At 30.1% G+C, this 16,231-nt stretch overlaps 2 protein-coding genes and 1 non-coding gene across 3 annotated transcripts; 1 reads left to right on the forward strand and 2 right to left on the reverse strand.

Moving 5' to 3' along the window:
- Positions 1-981: 981 nt before the first annotated feature.
- LOC126776426 (transcription initiation factor TFIID subunit 12) lies at positions 982-3,781 on the forward strand. Its single transcript, XM_050498942.1, has 3 exons — positions 982-1,472; positions 2,506-2,698; positions 3,554-3,781. Exons 1-3 carry the CDS (start codon positions 1,260-1,262, stop codon positions 3,679-3,681), a joined length of 534 nt encoding a protein of 177 aa, XP_050354899.1. The 5' UTR covers positions 982-1,259; the 3' UTR covers positions 3,682-3,781.
- A 300-nt stretch (positions 3,782-4,081) lies between these two features.
- On the reverse strand, positions 4,082-15,324 carry LOC126776403 (uncharacterized). The gene is made up of 4 exons (XM_050498900.1): positions 14,884-15,324; positions 14,291-14,417; positions 13,793-13,968; positions 4,082-5,361 (listed from the first exon to the last, which is right to left on the reverse strand). Exons 1-4 carry the CDS (start codon positions 15,247-15,249, stop codon positions 5,260-5,262), a joined length of 771 nt encoding a protein of 256 aa, XP_050354857.1. The 5' UTR covers positions 15,250-15,324; the 3' UTR covers positions 4,082-5,259.
- Trnaq-uug (transfer RNA glutamine (anticodon UUG)) lies at positions 4,492-4,563 on the reverse strand. The gene has a single exon. It is a non-coding gene; the product is annotated as a tRNA-Gln (tRNA).
- Positions 15,325-16,231: the final 907 nt, after the last annotated feature.

Raw genomic sequence — 16,231 nt, forward strand, 5'->3', positions numbered from 1 at the left:
TTATTGGTTTTCGTTGCACCCGTATCTCGATAGAGCGATATACAATTGACAATTGATTTAAATAAATCAAACACTAAATTTTAAGTAAAGTTTGCCACAATACATAAGTGAAAACCGCATCCAAATCAGTCAAGCCGTTCCTAAGATTGGCGTGCACGAACGCACAGACAAACAGTCAAAAATTCTAATAGTCATTGTTTTGGGTTCTACTGTGTTGATAAAGACCCCCCAATAATAATTTTACTCATATATCTTCCATATAAGACAACGATCAGTTACATTTAAATTATATATAATAGATAATAGAATAGAATAGAAAGAATAGCTTAGAATTAGCTCGCTGAAGTGGAAGTGGGCTGGTCATGTCTCCAGGCGCATTGATGGCCGTTGGAGCCGACACGTGTTGGAGTGGAGACCACGCTTAGGCAAACGTAGTGTAGGACGCCCTGTGACAAGATGGGCCGACGATTTAAAAAAGGTGGCAGGTTCGGGATGGATGCGGACTGCCCAAGATCGGGATGGTTGGCGTTCTATGGGGGAGGCTTTCGTCCAGACGTGGACGGCAAAAGGCTGAAAAAAAAAAAAGATAATAGATGGGGATATATCTAAACCAGCGATACTCAACCTTTTCTTAATTGGGGCTACAGTCACGTGTTAGTCATAGTGTCGCGGGCCGCAAAACATAATAATATTTAGGTAATGATTTCTTAGGTTTCGAGATTGTTACAAATTAAATTAAGCAACAATGAACAAATTTATGCAATGTCCATGCATAAATTTGTTCATGCATGTTGCTATAAGCAGTTGTTTAATTAAAATTATTTAGGTGTTAATAAAAATCTTTGAAATTTAAAATATTTCGAAATAAAGCAACATCAAGTGTCGAATTTTATATGTCATATTTCTATTATTGATACGCTTTAACATTTACTAACTTGTAGTTAAGGCAACACTGCTATACGAAACGTCAAAGGGCGAAACTGATTTTATATTTTCATTATTGTATATATAGAGTATTATTTACGATTTTCATTTTTCAATTGTATTAAGCTATTGATGTGACATTTCATCATGTCCATATTCAAAACACGTATATAGTAATTAATTTTTGTCAGATCAATAAATTAAACAATATTGTTAATTTTACAGACGACTACAAAAACCGTTTCTAACGTTTTTTGAAACCTACAATTATTAGTGTGCGTTTTCATTATCGTACCAGTAACTTGTCATTGCATTTTTAGTCAAAACACTACAAAATGTCTAACAATTCCATGGGCCAAGCATCTAACATGCCAACAATAGGTGCAATAAATACTCAAGGAATACAATTTGTCAACAATCCACTTCAGAGCCCACAGTTACAAAATACTTCTATACAAGGATCACCTTCACAGCACAGTCCAATGGGTACCCAGGTACAAGTTAGCGGCAAAGTAAATCAAACAGGTGGTGGTGATCAAACTACTCAGGTAAGATGGTATAAAGTAAATACAATATTTTGAATGTACTATACGGTTCTTTAAGTAGAAATTATAAATGATATAAAAAAACAAACAGTTGACAGACCCTATGTAACTACTTTGATTGTATAATTTATCAACATTTTTTGTAAATTTTTAAATATTTCTTAAATATTGAAGTTGATTGTCACTGGTATAAAATGGCAATTCTTTCAAATAAAATATTGCCAAAATTATAGTAATCCATGCTGTATAAAAAATATATGAAATTTGATGGTTAAAACTTTTAATAATAATTTGCAAAACAGTTTTAATGTGGATAGCTTAATACCTATTCATGTTTAAAATAGTTAATAGTACAATAACTCGACTTAATAAGGTAATAACTGCCTGCCCTGTGAGACAGGTTAGGTTATGTTTAGGGTCAAGGTAGTATGTGCAAGTGATCGCATGATGCCCCCCAATGAGATAAGAAGGTTGGTGTGGTTGGTTGATACTTGCCTTTCACATTGAAGGTTGTTAGTTCGATTCCCACTCAGGACAGACATTTGTGTGCATGAACGTGTCAGTTTGTGCTAAGTCGGTGTAATTATCTATATAAGTACATATTTACAAAAGAAAAATAGTATATGTAGTATATCAGATGTCTGGTTTCCATAGTACAAGCTCTGCTTAGTTTAGGATCAGATGACCTTGTGTGAATAATGTTCCAGGATATTATTACCGCTAGTTTTTAGCGGGTGGGTTCAGTGCAGTGAATGTTCTAGGTGCCGGGGAGCTCAATATACCCTCACTACATGTGAGAAACGTAAAGGCGTTTTTCCACCTATATTAAAAAAGAGTTATGTTTAGGGGATCAAGAAAAAAACACTGAAATAAAAAAATTTTACAAGTTCTGAGTATTTGTTTTTATTTTTTAAAATACATTTTTCTTCTTATCTACCCATGCGAAGCTGGGATAATTACCTAGTAATAATATATAGTTCTTCTATATTTTTCTAATATATTCTATATAAATGTTTTATTTTTTATTCAATTGCAGCTTCTTAGCAGACCTCGACTACAAGAGCTAGTAAGAGAGGTGGACCCCACTGTTCAATTAGATGAGGAAGTTGAAGAGATGCTCCTCCAGTTGGCAGATGACTTTATTGATACAACATTAAATGCGGCTTGTTCACTCGCAAAACACAGACATGCTGCAACTGTAGAGCTAAAAGATGTACAGTTACATCTAGGTAAACTTTTGTTGACTTATGTAATATTAAAAATGAAAATGAAAAAAAAAAAGTGTTAACTTAAAGAAAACCTCAAATATATTGTCCCAACTGTACTCAGTACTCAGAACTTGTATTTCTTCTGTGCGGATATATTATTAGATCTAAACAAATAGTTTTCCAAAATGAATAGACATTAACAATAATAATATTCTTTATTTATTTATGTATATTAATATTGCCATAGGTATCATAATTATTTTTATAAAACAAAATATCATTCACACATCCAGGGCACATTTTTATTTTGAATGTCATCAGAAGTATTATTTACGAAAAATGTCGGTATGAAAATGGCATAATACCAATAAAAATATAAGAAATTTAAATTCAAAATGTCTATTTTTTTATTTAAAAAGTCTCATTCTATATTAAAAATAATAAAATAAAACAATTTATATTCGATGTCAAAACATATGGATTGTACATAGAACAGCAAATTTCTCTTTTTTTTAGTAAAACTTTCTAAGCCACGCAAAGGATTTTCGTTTTACACACATAGAAATTATTCTATGTATAAAATTACGACTCAATTTTGGTATTACCCATTAATATTATTCATTTAAAACATATTTATATAAACTAATAAATAATTGCTAATCGTACCTCCCATTTTCTTTATTGGCAAATTGTACCCGTGAAAAGACCGGGCGCGTGTAGGGGTACAATTTATATATTATTTTTTTACGGCTACACACTTTTTTCATTAAAATAGCTCAGAAGCTTAAAGTTTTATGTTGGATGTAATATAACGCCAGCCGTAACTACATACTCTATTTTTTACAATAGTTTCATTATATTATTTTATATTTTCAGAGCGACAATGGAATATGTGGATTCCTGGTTTTGGAAACGACGAATTGCGTCCATACAAACGCGCGGCAGTCACTGAAGCTCATAAACAAAGAATGGCTCTTATCAGAAAAACTATTAAAAAGTACTAAGAGGACTGTCCTTTAAATTATATATTATCTTCATCAATAAAAATAATCTCAGAGTATTATGGATAGCATTAATTCTAAAATAAAAGACTATTTTAAAACACTCACTTTATTTGATATAACTTGAACATGATTTATCACAAATATAAGTTAACACACGACAATATAATAAAATTAAGTACTTCAAACTAATCACAATTAAATTGCTTATTAACAGCATTAAAATAAATAATGAATAGAATACTGGTAAACAGAACCAAAATCACAGCTTACATTTTGATGAATGCATAATTTTGGAATGTCAACAATTTTAAATGTCACCAATTCATAAATTCTAAATAAATCATACATAAAGTATTGCTTAATAATTTTCGCCAATTACTAAAATACTGAGAGCGAAACTTAATTCTATAAACTTTAAAATATAAGCCTAGACTTCAATCCAAAGCCAATCTTGTCATGGCTATGCACTACTTTAAATAATTGTTCTAATATACCTACGTCTACTTTAAATCAAAGATTAAAGTGTTATATCTGATAAGTATCTACTCGGTTATTTACCTTTGCTTGTTACAGACCCATACACGATAGCTTATGTTACAGAAACGCTAGACAAACATATTTTCTGCTTATTATAAAAAAGTAATAAAGCCTATTTCCAAGGTAACTATTACAGCTCTTTTAAATTTTAGGCGGGTCAAATACCTTTCAACTATTGAAGTTTCAAATATCTATTATAAAGTAATTTATGAAATCAACACAAATTATTTGTATTAAATGCTCCGATATTAAAAAACGAAAAGAAAAAATATCAGGTTCCACCGAGATTTGAACTCGGATCGCTGGATTCAAAGTCCAGAGTGCTAACCATTACACCATGGAACCGATATTCATTCGTTCCAAATTTTCGAACACTTTTTATATTCTGTTATTTTAGAGTATTATTTAAATATTATTAACAAACAGTTGAATAAATATGCTATCTCGGAAATTTCCATCATTAAAATTGTTTATGAAAATATTACCTTTTTAATATTTTCTCAGTGCTCAATTTCATTCTCAGATTACGAATGGTTTTTTGAAACCTTAATTGTGTATACACGTGTGCACTAGCACATTGAACTTTATGTATAATAATTTATTTTATCTTATATATTTGAGAATTTTTTTTTTATATAAAAATATATATTTACGGAAATAACAAATTAATTTGTATAAATATAAATGTGAGGATCAAAATGCGGCGTATATTTGTATTATGCGCATTATTTAACTGCTAATTGATTCGTTGTATTATACGCATTAAAACTATATTTTATATGTGTAAATAACACATTTTGTTTAAGTTATTGATAATCTAGTTGACTAATTATTATTAATTTTCCATAAATTTGATAAACATAATTATCTTAAGTCGTAGTTGTGATGAAACATTAGCGAAATATTAGCATTAAATTTATTTTTATCCTACCTACACTGCAGCTTTATGGGGAGCAAGTACCTGTATTCAGCTATTTTATAACTCACAAGCAATTTTAAGCGATTATTCTTCATGTACGGGCCTCTCCCAGGTAGTATTTTTTACTGCGCACAGGCGGTTTCTTTATTGTCAGGGATGTAGAGTTGATCAGAAGGATCCAACTTCTGCCACTGTAAGAACTTCGATTTAATAGTGACGGGCTCCTGAAAACATTAAAATATACACGTATAGAGAAGATATGACGGGCATTTTTTTGCTTTAAAAAAAATGGTTAATACATAATTCGTGGCGAATAAATATATCAAAAAAAATTATTAAGAAAATGTATTTAAATAAAACTGAGAATTTCACCAGAATTACCTACAGTAAATATTAACTTGAATGTATTCCTTTATAAAACACAACAATCTGCTTTAAAATGTAAGCACTTGAAACCTTGAAATACATATGGAATTATTATTTTTTTTTTTTATGACTTGGCTGGATAACTATTTTTGTTATTATTAGTGATTAAATTTACACTGCAATTATCTTCTACATTGATTTAAATATTAAGATGGCGCATCAGAGAAAATATTACTCATAATGTTGAAGTTATAAAGGATCATATGATTTTAAATTTAAAAAAAGTATTTTTTTTTTTTACGACTGTTATTTATAAATATCAAACGAACGTTATATAACCGTATTACAAAAACCTGATATGTTGTTCATAAATATACTTTTTATTATAGTAATTCTAGCCACTGGTCGAACTAGTTGAAAACCGAGTACCTATTTAAATGTATATTAATTAATGAACAATATGTATGATTCGAATAAATAGATATACAAAATATTTAATTTCAACGTTGAATATTGCGCGCTAATGACGAAAGATAAGTCGAAAGGTGTGTCTTTTGTATCATGATAAAAAATGATAACGGTTCTGAATATACATTTAGAGATAAATAATTAAATCAATAGTTAAAAAAGGCAATAAAATCGATTTAATCGATCCGATGGGACAGCAAATACGACACGACCGGAAAGTGTACAGTTTACGTGCTGCAAGGACACTCCCTTGGAAAGCACGTGTGTTTACCACTTTTAACTTCCAAGAGTCCGGCATGCGGCATGAATTTTTCAAAATAACCAGCCAATGACTACTTAAAAGTAATATGGTATTTTATTATTATTAGTCACTTGCAAAACATTTTTTTTGACGAACAAAAACAATAAAAATTGCATTTAAATATTTTGAATGTTTCTAAAAAACACGCATATTATTTTGTAACGTCACGTAAAAGTACGTTTTGTTTGTGAAAATACCTTAAATAAATAATAACAATTTTGACAATTCTAATTTATAAATACAAATTGCTTCAATATTTTGAATGTATTTTTTATCTAGAACTGAGGCCCTACCTAGTAAGGAAACATAACATTCTTTCCATATGACGTCACATCCTTTTGGTCATTCATTTACCTTTCAACGAACCAATTAAACTGTTTTCTAAACCAAACTAAACTTCACAAATAGAAAACGCTTCACAAAGCGAAGTAAAGAATCAAGCAAACGGAAGCTACATTTTCAGCACACTTGCATTTTCATTTATTAATATTCAATAGTTATTTAAATTAATTCTTGACTGTATTACGTATTGATTTTTGAATACATCAAAATGCGAGTATTATTATTTTATTAAATGTTTATACCATTTATTAATGGTTATATATATTACATATATACTATGGGTTGCCGTGTAATTATACAAGTAAACAATGGACAATTATTATTTGAATGGATAATTATTATAAGACGGGTATGTATTTGCGAGCATTAGAAACTGAGTGAGCGGTTCCATTACGGATTAAAATCGCGGAAGGATTATTATCACGAAGAATCACAGTGACTTCACGGACATCCAGTTTAATTGTTAAGCAATAATAAAATTTATAAATTATGATATCCCTTCAAAATAATATGCATTTAGTGCACAACACGAACTGATTTTAATTTAAATAATGAGGTAGATAATAAAAGTAGATGAGCATGAGTACGAGCAGTAGATCAATTTGTCAAAAACAAGGATACATTTATTTCAAATGGACCAATGGTAAGTAATCACCACTGACTGCTTATCACTGTAGAAAACAAAAACTGTTCCTTACCGCAACTCACAAATCATAAACCTATATTAGGTCGTATGACCTAAGAAATGAAAAATATCATGACTAGTGGTAGTCATATTATTCAGCTTAAGTAAATAAATAATTTGAAATATCGTGAGCTCGCTAAAAGTATATTGGAGGTATACTCAGGTATTAGTTATACTAAGGCTTTAAGTATAGTTATTTTACAAGTCATTATCCATCAGTCAATTACGTGCGAGATGGATAACGCATTATCTAAATTAATATTAATATATATCCTGACCTGAAAAAGTCGAGATGACACAGTGGTAAGAACGCGTGAATCTTAACCGATGAACGTGGGTTCAAACCCGGGCAAGCACCTCTGAATTTTCATGTGCTTAATTTCTGTTTATAATTCATCTCGTGCTTTTCGGTGAAGGAAAACATCGTGAGGAAACCTGCATGTGTCTAATTTTTTTTTTTAATTATAAAATAGGAAGACGGACGAGCATATGGGCCACCTGATGGTAAGTGGTCACCAAACGCCCTTAGACATTGGCATCGTAAGAAATGTCAACCATCGCTTACATAGCCAATGCGCCACCAACCTTGGGAACTAAGATTTTATGTCCCTTGTGCCTGTAATTACACTGGCTCACTCACCCTTCAAACCGGAACACAACAATAATAAGTACTGCTGTTTTGCGGTAGAATATCTGATGAGTGAGTGGTACCTACCCAGACGAGCTTGCACAAAGCTCTACCAACCCGCATTGGAGCAGCGTAGTGGGATAAGCTCCAAACCTTCTCCTCAAAAAGGGAGAGGAGGCCTTAGCCCAGCAGTGGGACATTTACAGGCTTTTACTACTACTTACTAATATATCCTGACCAAATTTCGGCCATGACTAAGAATCTCACGAAACTATAGCTAGCTGCGCAGGAGATAAAGAGCATTTTGCACTTACACGAGTGTGTGCGGAAACACAACCACAAAGTGGCTCTTTCATTTATTTCGAAACGACGACGAGTGGGTTCAGGCAGCAGTTCCAACAGCTTTACGTGCTTTTTGAAGCATGAGAGTGTAAGCCCTGTCAACTCAAGGTTGTCACTGTCGACTACTGACATATAGAAAAATAATTCAAGTTTTGTAGTGTTTTCATATCGAAATTAAAAATCCAATACTAAAAATCGAATAAAAGAACTAATCATTTTTATAGAAATATTTTAAGAAATCCAAATATTCAATATAAATCTAGTATATAATCTAGGTAGAAAAATTTACTAGAAAACTTAATAATTAAAGAACATGAAAAAGTCATTTTAAATTAGATACAAGCGCCCAGCTTGTAACTAAACTACACGTGTTTTAAATGACAAAGAGTCAAGTGGAAATAAAACAACTGAACAAATGATCCGTTATATCGCTGGTATTTCCTTGTTAGATTAGAATACTCTAATTTTACTAAATCATGTAATTCTACCAATCTGCTCCAACTACATAGTGACGATATATAGACCGAAGACCTCAATACTAAATCTTCTTAAGAATCAAAAGACGATATCACTTGTTAATAACATACTTTTATTAAAAAATATTCACGCTTACGATTCTAAAGTCTAGACATGATTTTATGTAAATATTAATCTATTCCACATATAATTTGTCCTTCGTCATACCAACTAGGTGTGTATAAATTTCTTTGTAAACAGCGTATAATATAATTTAATATACAGTATAATGACTTTTTATGACGAGGACAATTATATTCTCATGTTTTTGTATGTCTATCATATTAACTAAAGCAGGAATTGTTTGTTGCCTGAATCGTCAACGAGCTATTTAAAAACGCCTTACTGGCTTGGAAGTTCGGTGGAGTCTAAAGTCTTCAACCATAATTAAGGCATAACGAGAATAACAATAGCGATACCGATATTTAGGATTTGGAATAAAGTATTGAGTTTCAATCATCGTATTGACAATGTTTATTATTTTATTCGGTTAGTACCAATTAACATACGTGAAGCAACATGTAGGTACTTCGGCAACGCAATAATGTCAAAATTTTAATAAAGTTAAACAGTGATCGGCACATACCTAATTGTAAAATATTGTTACACAAAACCGACAAACGTAATTCAAAACCCTGTGTCATTTTTATATAATCAATTAATTATAGCTCATGGCGTCACTCGTGTTATTGCATAGAGGTTCGGTGTCAGGTATAAAAAATCGCCGATGTCCTTCCTTCCTAGATGTTCAAACTAGCTTCATACCAAATTTCATAAGCGTAACGGAATGTTACTTTGGCATTTAGTATAGATTTATAAATAAATATTATAATAATATTTTAACCGCTTCAAAAACAGAGAAAATGTTGCTATGCTACTCTAATCTGGGTTGAAGCACAGAAAGTTGGTAGAATTTTCACGATGTTTTTCCTTAAGGCGAACACGAGATATGGACACATTGAGACAAAAATTAAGCATGTTAGAAGAAAGTGGTGAAGAAGCACGAATGCAAAAACAACAAACGGCCCGTGGCCATTAAGCCATCTTAAGTTAATATTGTCTTTATTTTCAAAGCGCATAAATTATAATCTACTACGTTTCCTTTGTTAGAATAAAACTGGTTAAGCTTGTTGATAAGATAAATACTTAAAACAAATTATATTTGTAAAATATATATTTTTGCTTCTGGCACATCAAGACAATTAATTATTTATAAGAAATAAGCAAATCCAGACTAATTAATAATACATACGTTTGCCAACTGCCAAATAACCAAGGTAACAACATCCGAGTTATTTGAGGATAACAAACATTTTGTATAAGTAAAGATATTGATATATTATATTTACTCACATATAATAAGATTATTGATATCTAAGTATCATTTTATACCACTACACTTTGTGGTTAGTTATAACGGCAAACTTGCTTTATCGCTTTGTCACATTTAAATGGTCTTGGTAAAAAGAAAGTGAAAATGTACCCGATATCATTTAAGTTTTAAAGCTGAAAATAACAGAACGCAGAAAATAATAATGAATTTGGAATTTAAATGATCTGACCAGAACAGGATACAGAAGTTGCCGAACAATATAAACAAGGAACTGGGTTATCCCAGATAAGCTGATAACTTTATGCTTCAATTTTTAGTACGAGTAATTATATATCCTTACGAATATTATAAATGCGAAAGTGAGTTTGTTTATTTGTTACACTTTTACGTTTTAACTACAGAGTTCATGACATTGCGTACACGTTGTCAGGGGTACAGAAAAGGACATAGAAAACCTAAAACCTCTACCCTCCTATGCACGCGGTAACTAGTATAAAATATTACCAAGACTTTTAATAATGATCTTTACTTGATAATGGCTTAGGAATTAGTTAAAACGTGTTATCTTGTAATAAGGTTATATGTATTTACAATTTAATCTTATCTGTGATGAATCACAAGCTAGAAACTACTAGAGATCAGATAACGATTTTAAAATATCTGTAAAATATTAGACATTTTTGTTGACTTCTAAAAACATTTTATATATAGGTATGTATTTCATAATTTTATCAATATAATATCTATACTCTATGGTAGATCCAAAATAGGTACTCTCTGCCGTTTCTGTTTATCTTTTAAAAAGGTTCCAAATCAAATATATATATGGTTTGAGACTTTATATGGTCAGTCTTAAAGTACTTCTAAAGAGTGGGAGAGGTTAATAATGAAATATTTTAAATAATATAAGTTTATGACATTCAATATTTTATTTGAGATTATTCTGATAACGTGAGTTTATAACGTAGGTAATCGCAATTACGTGCTAAACATAAAAAATGATGAGCATACTTCCTATGTATAGAATAATTATATTAACGGATAGATAAATTCGTAACACTTCCTGAAACGTTGAGCTTACGTGGTCATTCATAATGTTATTTATCACATATTTTTTACGATACGAGAAGTACAAACTCTTTGTTCGCGTCCGGACCTAGGGTAAATTGTAGTTTTTTTCATACAAATCCTTAATATCAAATGCATAACAGCGATAAACCTAAAAGCTCTAGTATAAATAGTAATTAAAATTATCCAGTATAAATTACTAATACTGATATAATTTGCCTTATATATGAATGTTTATCGCTGGAAAATAAATATAATTCAATACGCAGAATGAATCGATTTAACACAACGCATTTACAGTAAACAACTCATCGAAATAAATAATAATCTATGTGATGATTACTTGGTTTCTACTTTTTATCATATCGTATTGACTTAGAGAGATACATGAAAAGACATGATAAAAATCAAAATAACATCGACCATTATTCATTTATTTATTAATTTATAAAAGAGAAAGTGCGAGGATCGTGTATCCGCCTTTCGATTTATATTTTACAATTATTTATAAATTATTTACATATATTATTGTACGGTTTTGTAAAGTTATAAAATCTAAATTGTCTTTTCAGTCTTGTTTGTAGTTGAAATATGATTAATAATAAATAATAATTATGTACAGTCCCATGTCTGGGAAAGCAAAATAGCCGTTGTTCCTGCTCCTGAACTCTTTCGGGACGCGTCATATACCGTCCCAACGGATTATGAAAGTAATATAATATAGAGAGTGCACACTTTTGAACTTTAATGTCCTGCGCAAAGGGCTAGAGACTGTTGAGAAAGGTCGCCTCTACTGAATCTATCAGGAGAACATCGTCTCATCAATTACTTTGATATGATTTTTTTATTTGTATAATATGAGTAGGTAGCCTGCTGTAGGTGTTTTTCCTACTCAAGCACGTCTTTTATGATTAATTCGTTAAACTGCTAACTTGTTATAATTCACAAAAATGTTATTAAATAGATTTAACGAACGGTAATTTTCATGAATGCGGTATGCGTGAACGATTTCTAAATAATTAATTCGGCTAATACATTGAGGGAACTATTTTTTTATCAATTGCAATAAATTATTTGCTTAGAGATTTTAAAGCAAGGAGTTAAAGAGCTAGTTTATAATATAGTTTGCGTGATTGTCGAAAATGACGGTGGAACATTTTGTTCCCCGAATAACATAATTTTACAGAATAAACTTACTCCCTCTAGCCTAGTTTTTTATAATTAGACTGATTCAATGATGATCCAAGATATAATCTATAATTACGAATAGTTTTTAAAATAGAAAAGTGTTTCTACATTTGTATTCTAAAAATGCAAAAAATGTAATTATTAAGCATTTGGCCACTATATGATACTACTTATATGAATTTCTTTCGCGTACTACATTGTAAAATTATTATATCCTATCCATTATATATTTTTTTATTTTATTAGTATATATAACAATATATAAGTTAAATTGCTGGACGACAATTCAATTTTCATATGCTTACATTTGTATGTCTATCATGGCAGTTCAACATTTATGGATGTTACATTGACATAACATGTTATAGAACTAAATCATTTTAACGGAATATTTTTTATAAAAATAGAAGTAAACAAAGTATGATATTTATGCTAAATCATATTCGCGGCGGCTTGCGAAGTTTTTGTTTATTGTTACCTATTTAGATCTATAATTATAGTAATGAAGAGGATTCAAGGCCGAACAGTACGATATACATTTATTTAAATGAATATTTTACATAAACCGTTTGTAATGTACAACGTTTTTACAGGAAGTATTAAACAAAAGATTTCAAAAATAAATCCTTTGTTATTTTTGAGTTAAAATATTACAAAATAGGATACCTTAAGTATTTAAAATACCGAAGTCTCATCACAAGTATCCGATACTTTATTGTTGTGTTCAAAATGGAAACCGCTTAAGTGTTAGATTCAATATTGATGAGACAATATTAATTTTAATAAAATATGTTATATATTTAAATAGTATTCAAACAAAGTCATACCTACATTGTCTTATTTTTATTATGTCATTAATATTAGACTAAGTGTGAGTAAGTACAGTTTTAAACACACAACACACACATCTACTGTCAAATGTTGCTTTTAAGATTGAGACCAATTAAAAGCCAGTTGAGAATAGAAATGTAGTAGTGTTTTCTCATTTAATGTCATCAACTTGTAATATTTAAACTAACTCATATATTTATTCATAACATAATATTTTCAAGAAAATTGTTTCTTTCGTTTGAAAAGTTTGAGCATTTATCTTTTTGGGTATATAATTAAAATTTTCTCAATAAGTAAGTATTATCTACAATATCAGTAATGATAATAGTTTTCAGCCTTGAATATGAATTTACTCACACCTACTACTTTGATATTCAATTACCTACTTATATTTGTAATATGATTATAGAACACTAAGCAAAAACTTTTTCAAAATGGTTTTTTTTAATTGTATTATAAATTAAAATAAAATTTATATTAAATAACTGATTGATTTTGTTTTTTTTTTTAATTCATATGTAACTTTTGTTTATTAATTAATACATTAAAAATCAATGTTATTGGAATAGACTATAAAATATGCTTACCTTAGCTATTAACTTTCCTTCGTCTCCAATCAAAAATTCTTCAAGGCCAAAGACAAGAGGGGAAGCATTGCCAAGGTGGAAAATTCTAGATGAAGTTCCTCTAGTAACCCTGAACTCTATAGTCTTTGCCATTAATACTTTGGTTATCATGTAAACTGATTTTTTGCCTTTCAATGCTGAAATTAAAAACTTGCTTAAAATAGTCGGGTATAGTAGTAAGTATAATTAATATTTTGATAATATGATTTTTTTTAAGATAATAAGAAACTGATTGCACAGCCTATTGTCAAAATATTTAATACAAACATCAGATTGATTATGAAACAATTTCAATTTCAAATAGATTATATACTTCATTTAAAAATAATATAAACTGAAGAATTTTAATAAAATAAAGTTCTTAGATAATAACTTTTAGTCATGCTAATATATTGCATATTATTTTGTTCATGTAATATTGAAAATAATATTTTTAAGTATAAATAAAATTTGAGTTACCTTTATTGTTCTCCACATCTAAATAAATATTGTTAACAAAATCCTTGTCTTTGGCAACTATCTCCCGTGAAAAACTTACCATTATAACTCTTACTTTATTTTTTATTGATTCATCTTGTAATGTTATCTGAAAACAATGTACTTGTCATATTTTTACGAGACTTATATTTATTAACCATTTGAGACTGATATGATCTAAGACCAAGCCCCAAAAGATAAATATTTAATGTTTTTCATTGAATTAAAACATAGACATACTGTAAAATAGGACTACAAATATTTGCTGAAGTGTGATTATTTTACACAGTTCTTGTTATTCTTATCAAATCAATGAATAATGAATTTATTTGTATGCGACAGAATCTTATTTACATAGAAATATAGTTTAAGGTTAAGCGAAAATAGACTTGACTCTATTAGAGTCATTGCATGCTCTACATGACTAGTAATATATAGCTTACTAAATAAATTAGCTTCATTGCAAATGTATGAATAATGTCATGGTGTAATCCTTTCTTGACCCTTTGACCTTACTGAACAATACAAATTTTTTTGTTTACATAAATAAATTACTCAAATTTAAATCGGTGTACCTTAACGCTTTCATGAGGAAACTTGAAGTCAGAATCGTGAAAGTCTCCTTTATTCAGCAGCTCCACGTATTCGGAAGATGATTTCTTCCTATTTATATTCTTCTTTAGTTGTCCGAGAGGCGTGAACATTTTACCGTTTATTTCTTTTTCATTTGGTACAAATAGAGACGTGACATTATACAGGTCGGCTTCGGTAATATGCGGGATGCAAACGAGCTGACAACTACCAATTTCGGTCTCGATTTCATCTCTAATAAATGGCCAAGCATCCTCCAATTTCAGTGACTTTAAATTTTCTAGACTCACATCTTTACGAATCTCATGAGAATACAGAGATCTTACAACCACTTTTAGTTTTTTCGGCATTTTGTATAACCTTGAATAGCGAGAAATGTGTACTCTCCACAGTGATGTCAACAGTAGACTAACTTTTTATTTAATACGATTATGCGATGGCGAATAAGCAGTATCTTCTATTGGTATTGATTCATGGTACGCGTAAAAGAGATAGCAAATAAATGTTTTCATATCATATACCATAATTTCCCAGAAGATTGATACTCAATGATACTCAAAATAAAGAAATGTAGAAAATTCCAACCGTTAATCCAATTGAACGCTCAATACATCTTCGTATGTATAAGCATTTCATTAAAGACAAGTTGGTGGTATAATTCCGTTTGGAAATGTACCAGTCCTCACATACGTAACTACCGCAAAACAGCAGTATTAGTATTGTTATGTTCCGGTTTGGAAGGCGAGTGTAACCAGTGTAACTACAGGCACAATTAACACAAAAAATTAGTTCCCAAGGTTGGTGGCACATTGGCGATCTTGGAATAGTTAATATTTCATACTCCACCACTTTCTATGGGCCGTGGTAATAACACTTACACCCAGGTCACTTGTATTTCCATCCACTTAACATTTTTATAAATAAATGAACAAATGAAAATAAACATTTATTACTATTGTTTTACATATTTTATATTTTAGTATGATATTGTCATAAATTTGAAACTCTTGATAATGAGCATCACATGAATTATTGTATGACCTAGTATTTCTGATCCAAGATCCTTTTCGAAGAAATACTCATAAAGTTTGAAATTTTAAGGGAAATGTAAAAAGGCGACAACATTATTCAAAGTTACGTCACGCAGAGGTCACGTACGTTTCACGCCACAACAGTCAGTCTATTGCATGACTGTTTTTTGCCCATGTCACCTGATGCACGTTTTTAAGCTCTGTCATTAATCCATGACTTCATATTCGCTAGATTTTAAACTTTTTTTTTGAAAATATTTACCTTACCTGTTATACTCATAGTCGGATGATGGTATGGCTT

This window comes from Nymphalis io, chromosome 20 (assembly GCF_905147045.1).
Source record: "Nymphalis io chromosome 20, ilAglIoxx1.1, whole genome shotgun sequence".
Taxonomy (NCBI): Eukaryota; Metazoa; Arthropoda; class Insecta; order Lepidoptera; family Nymphalidae; genus Nymphalis; species Nymphalis io.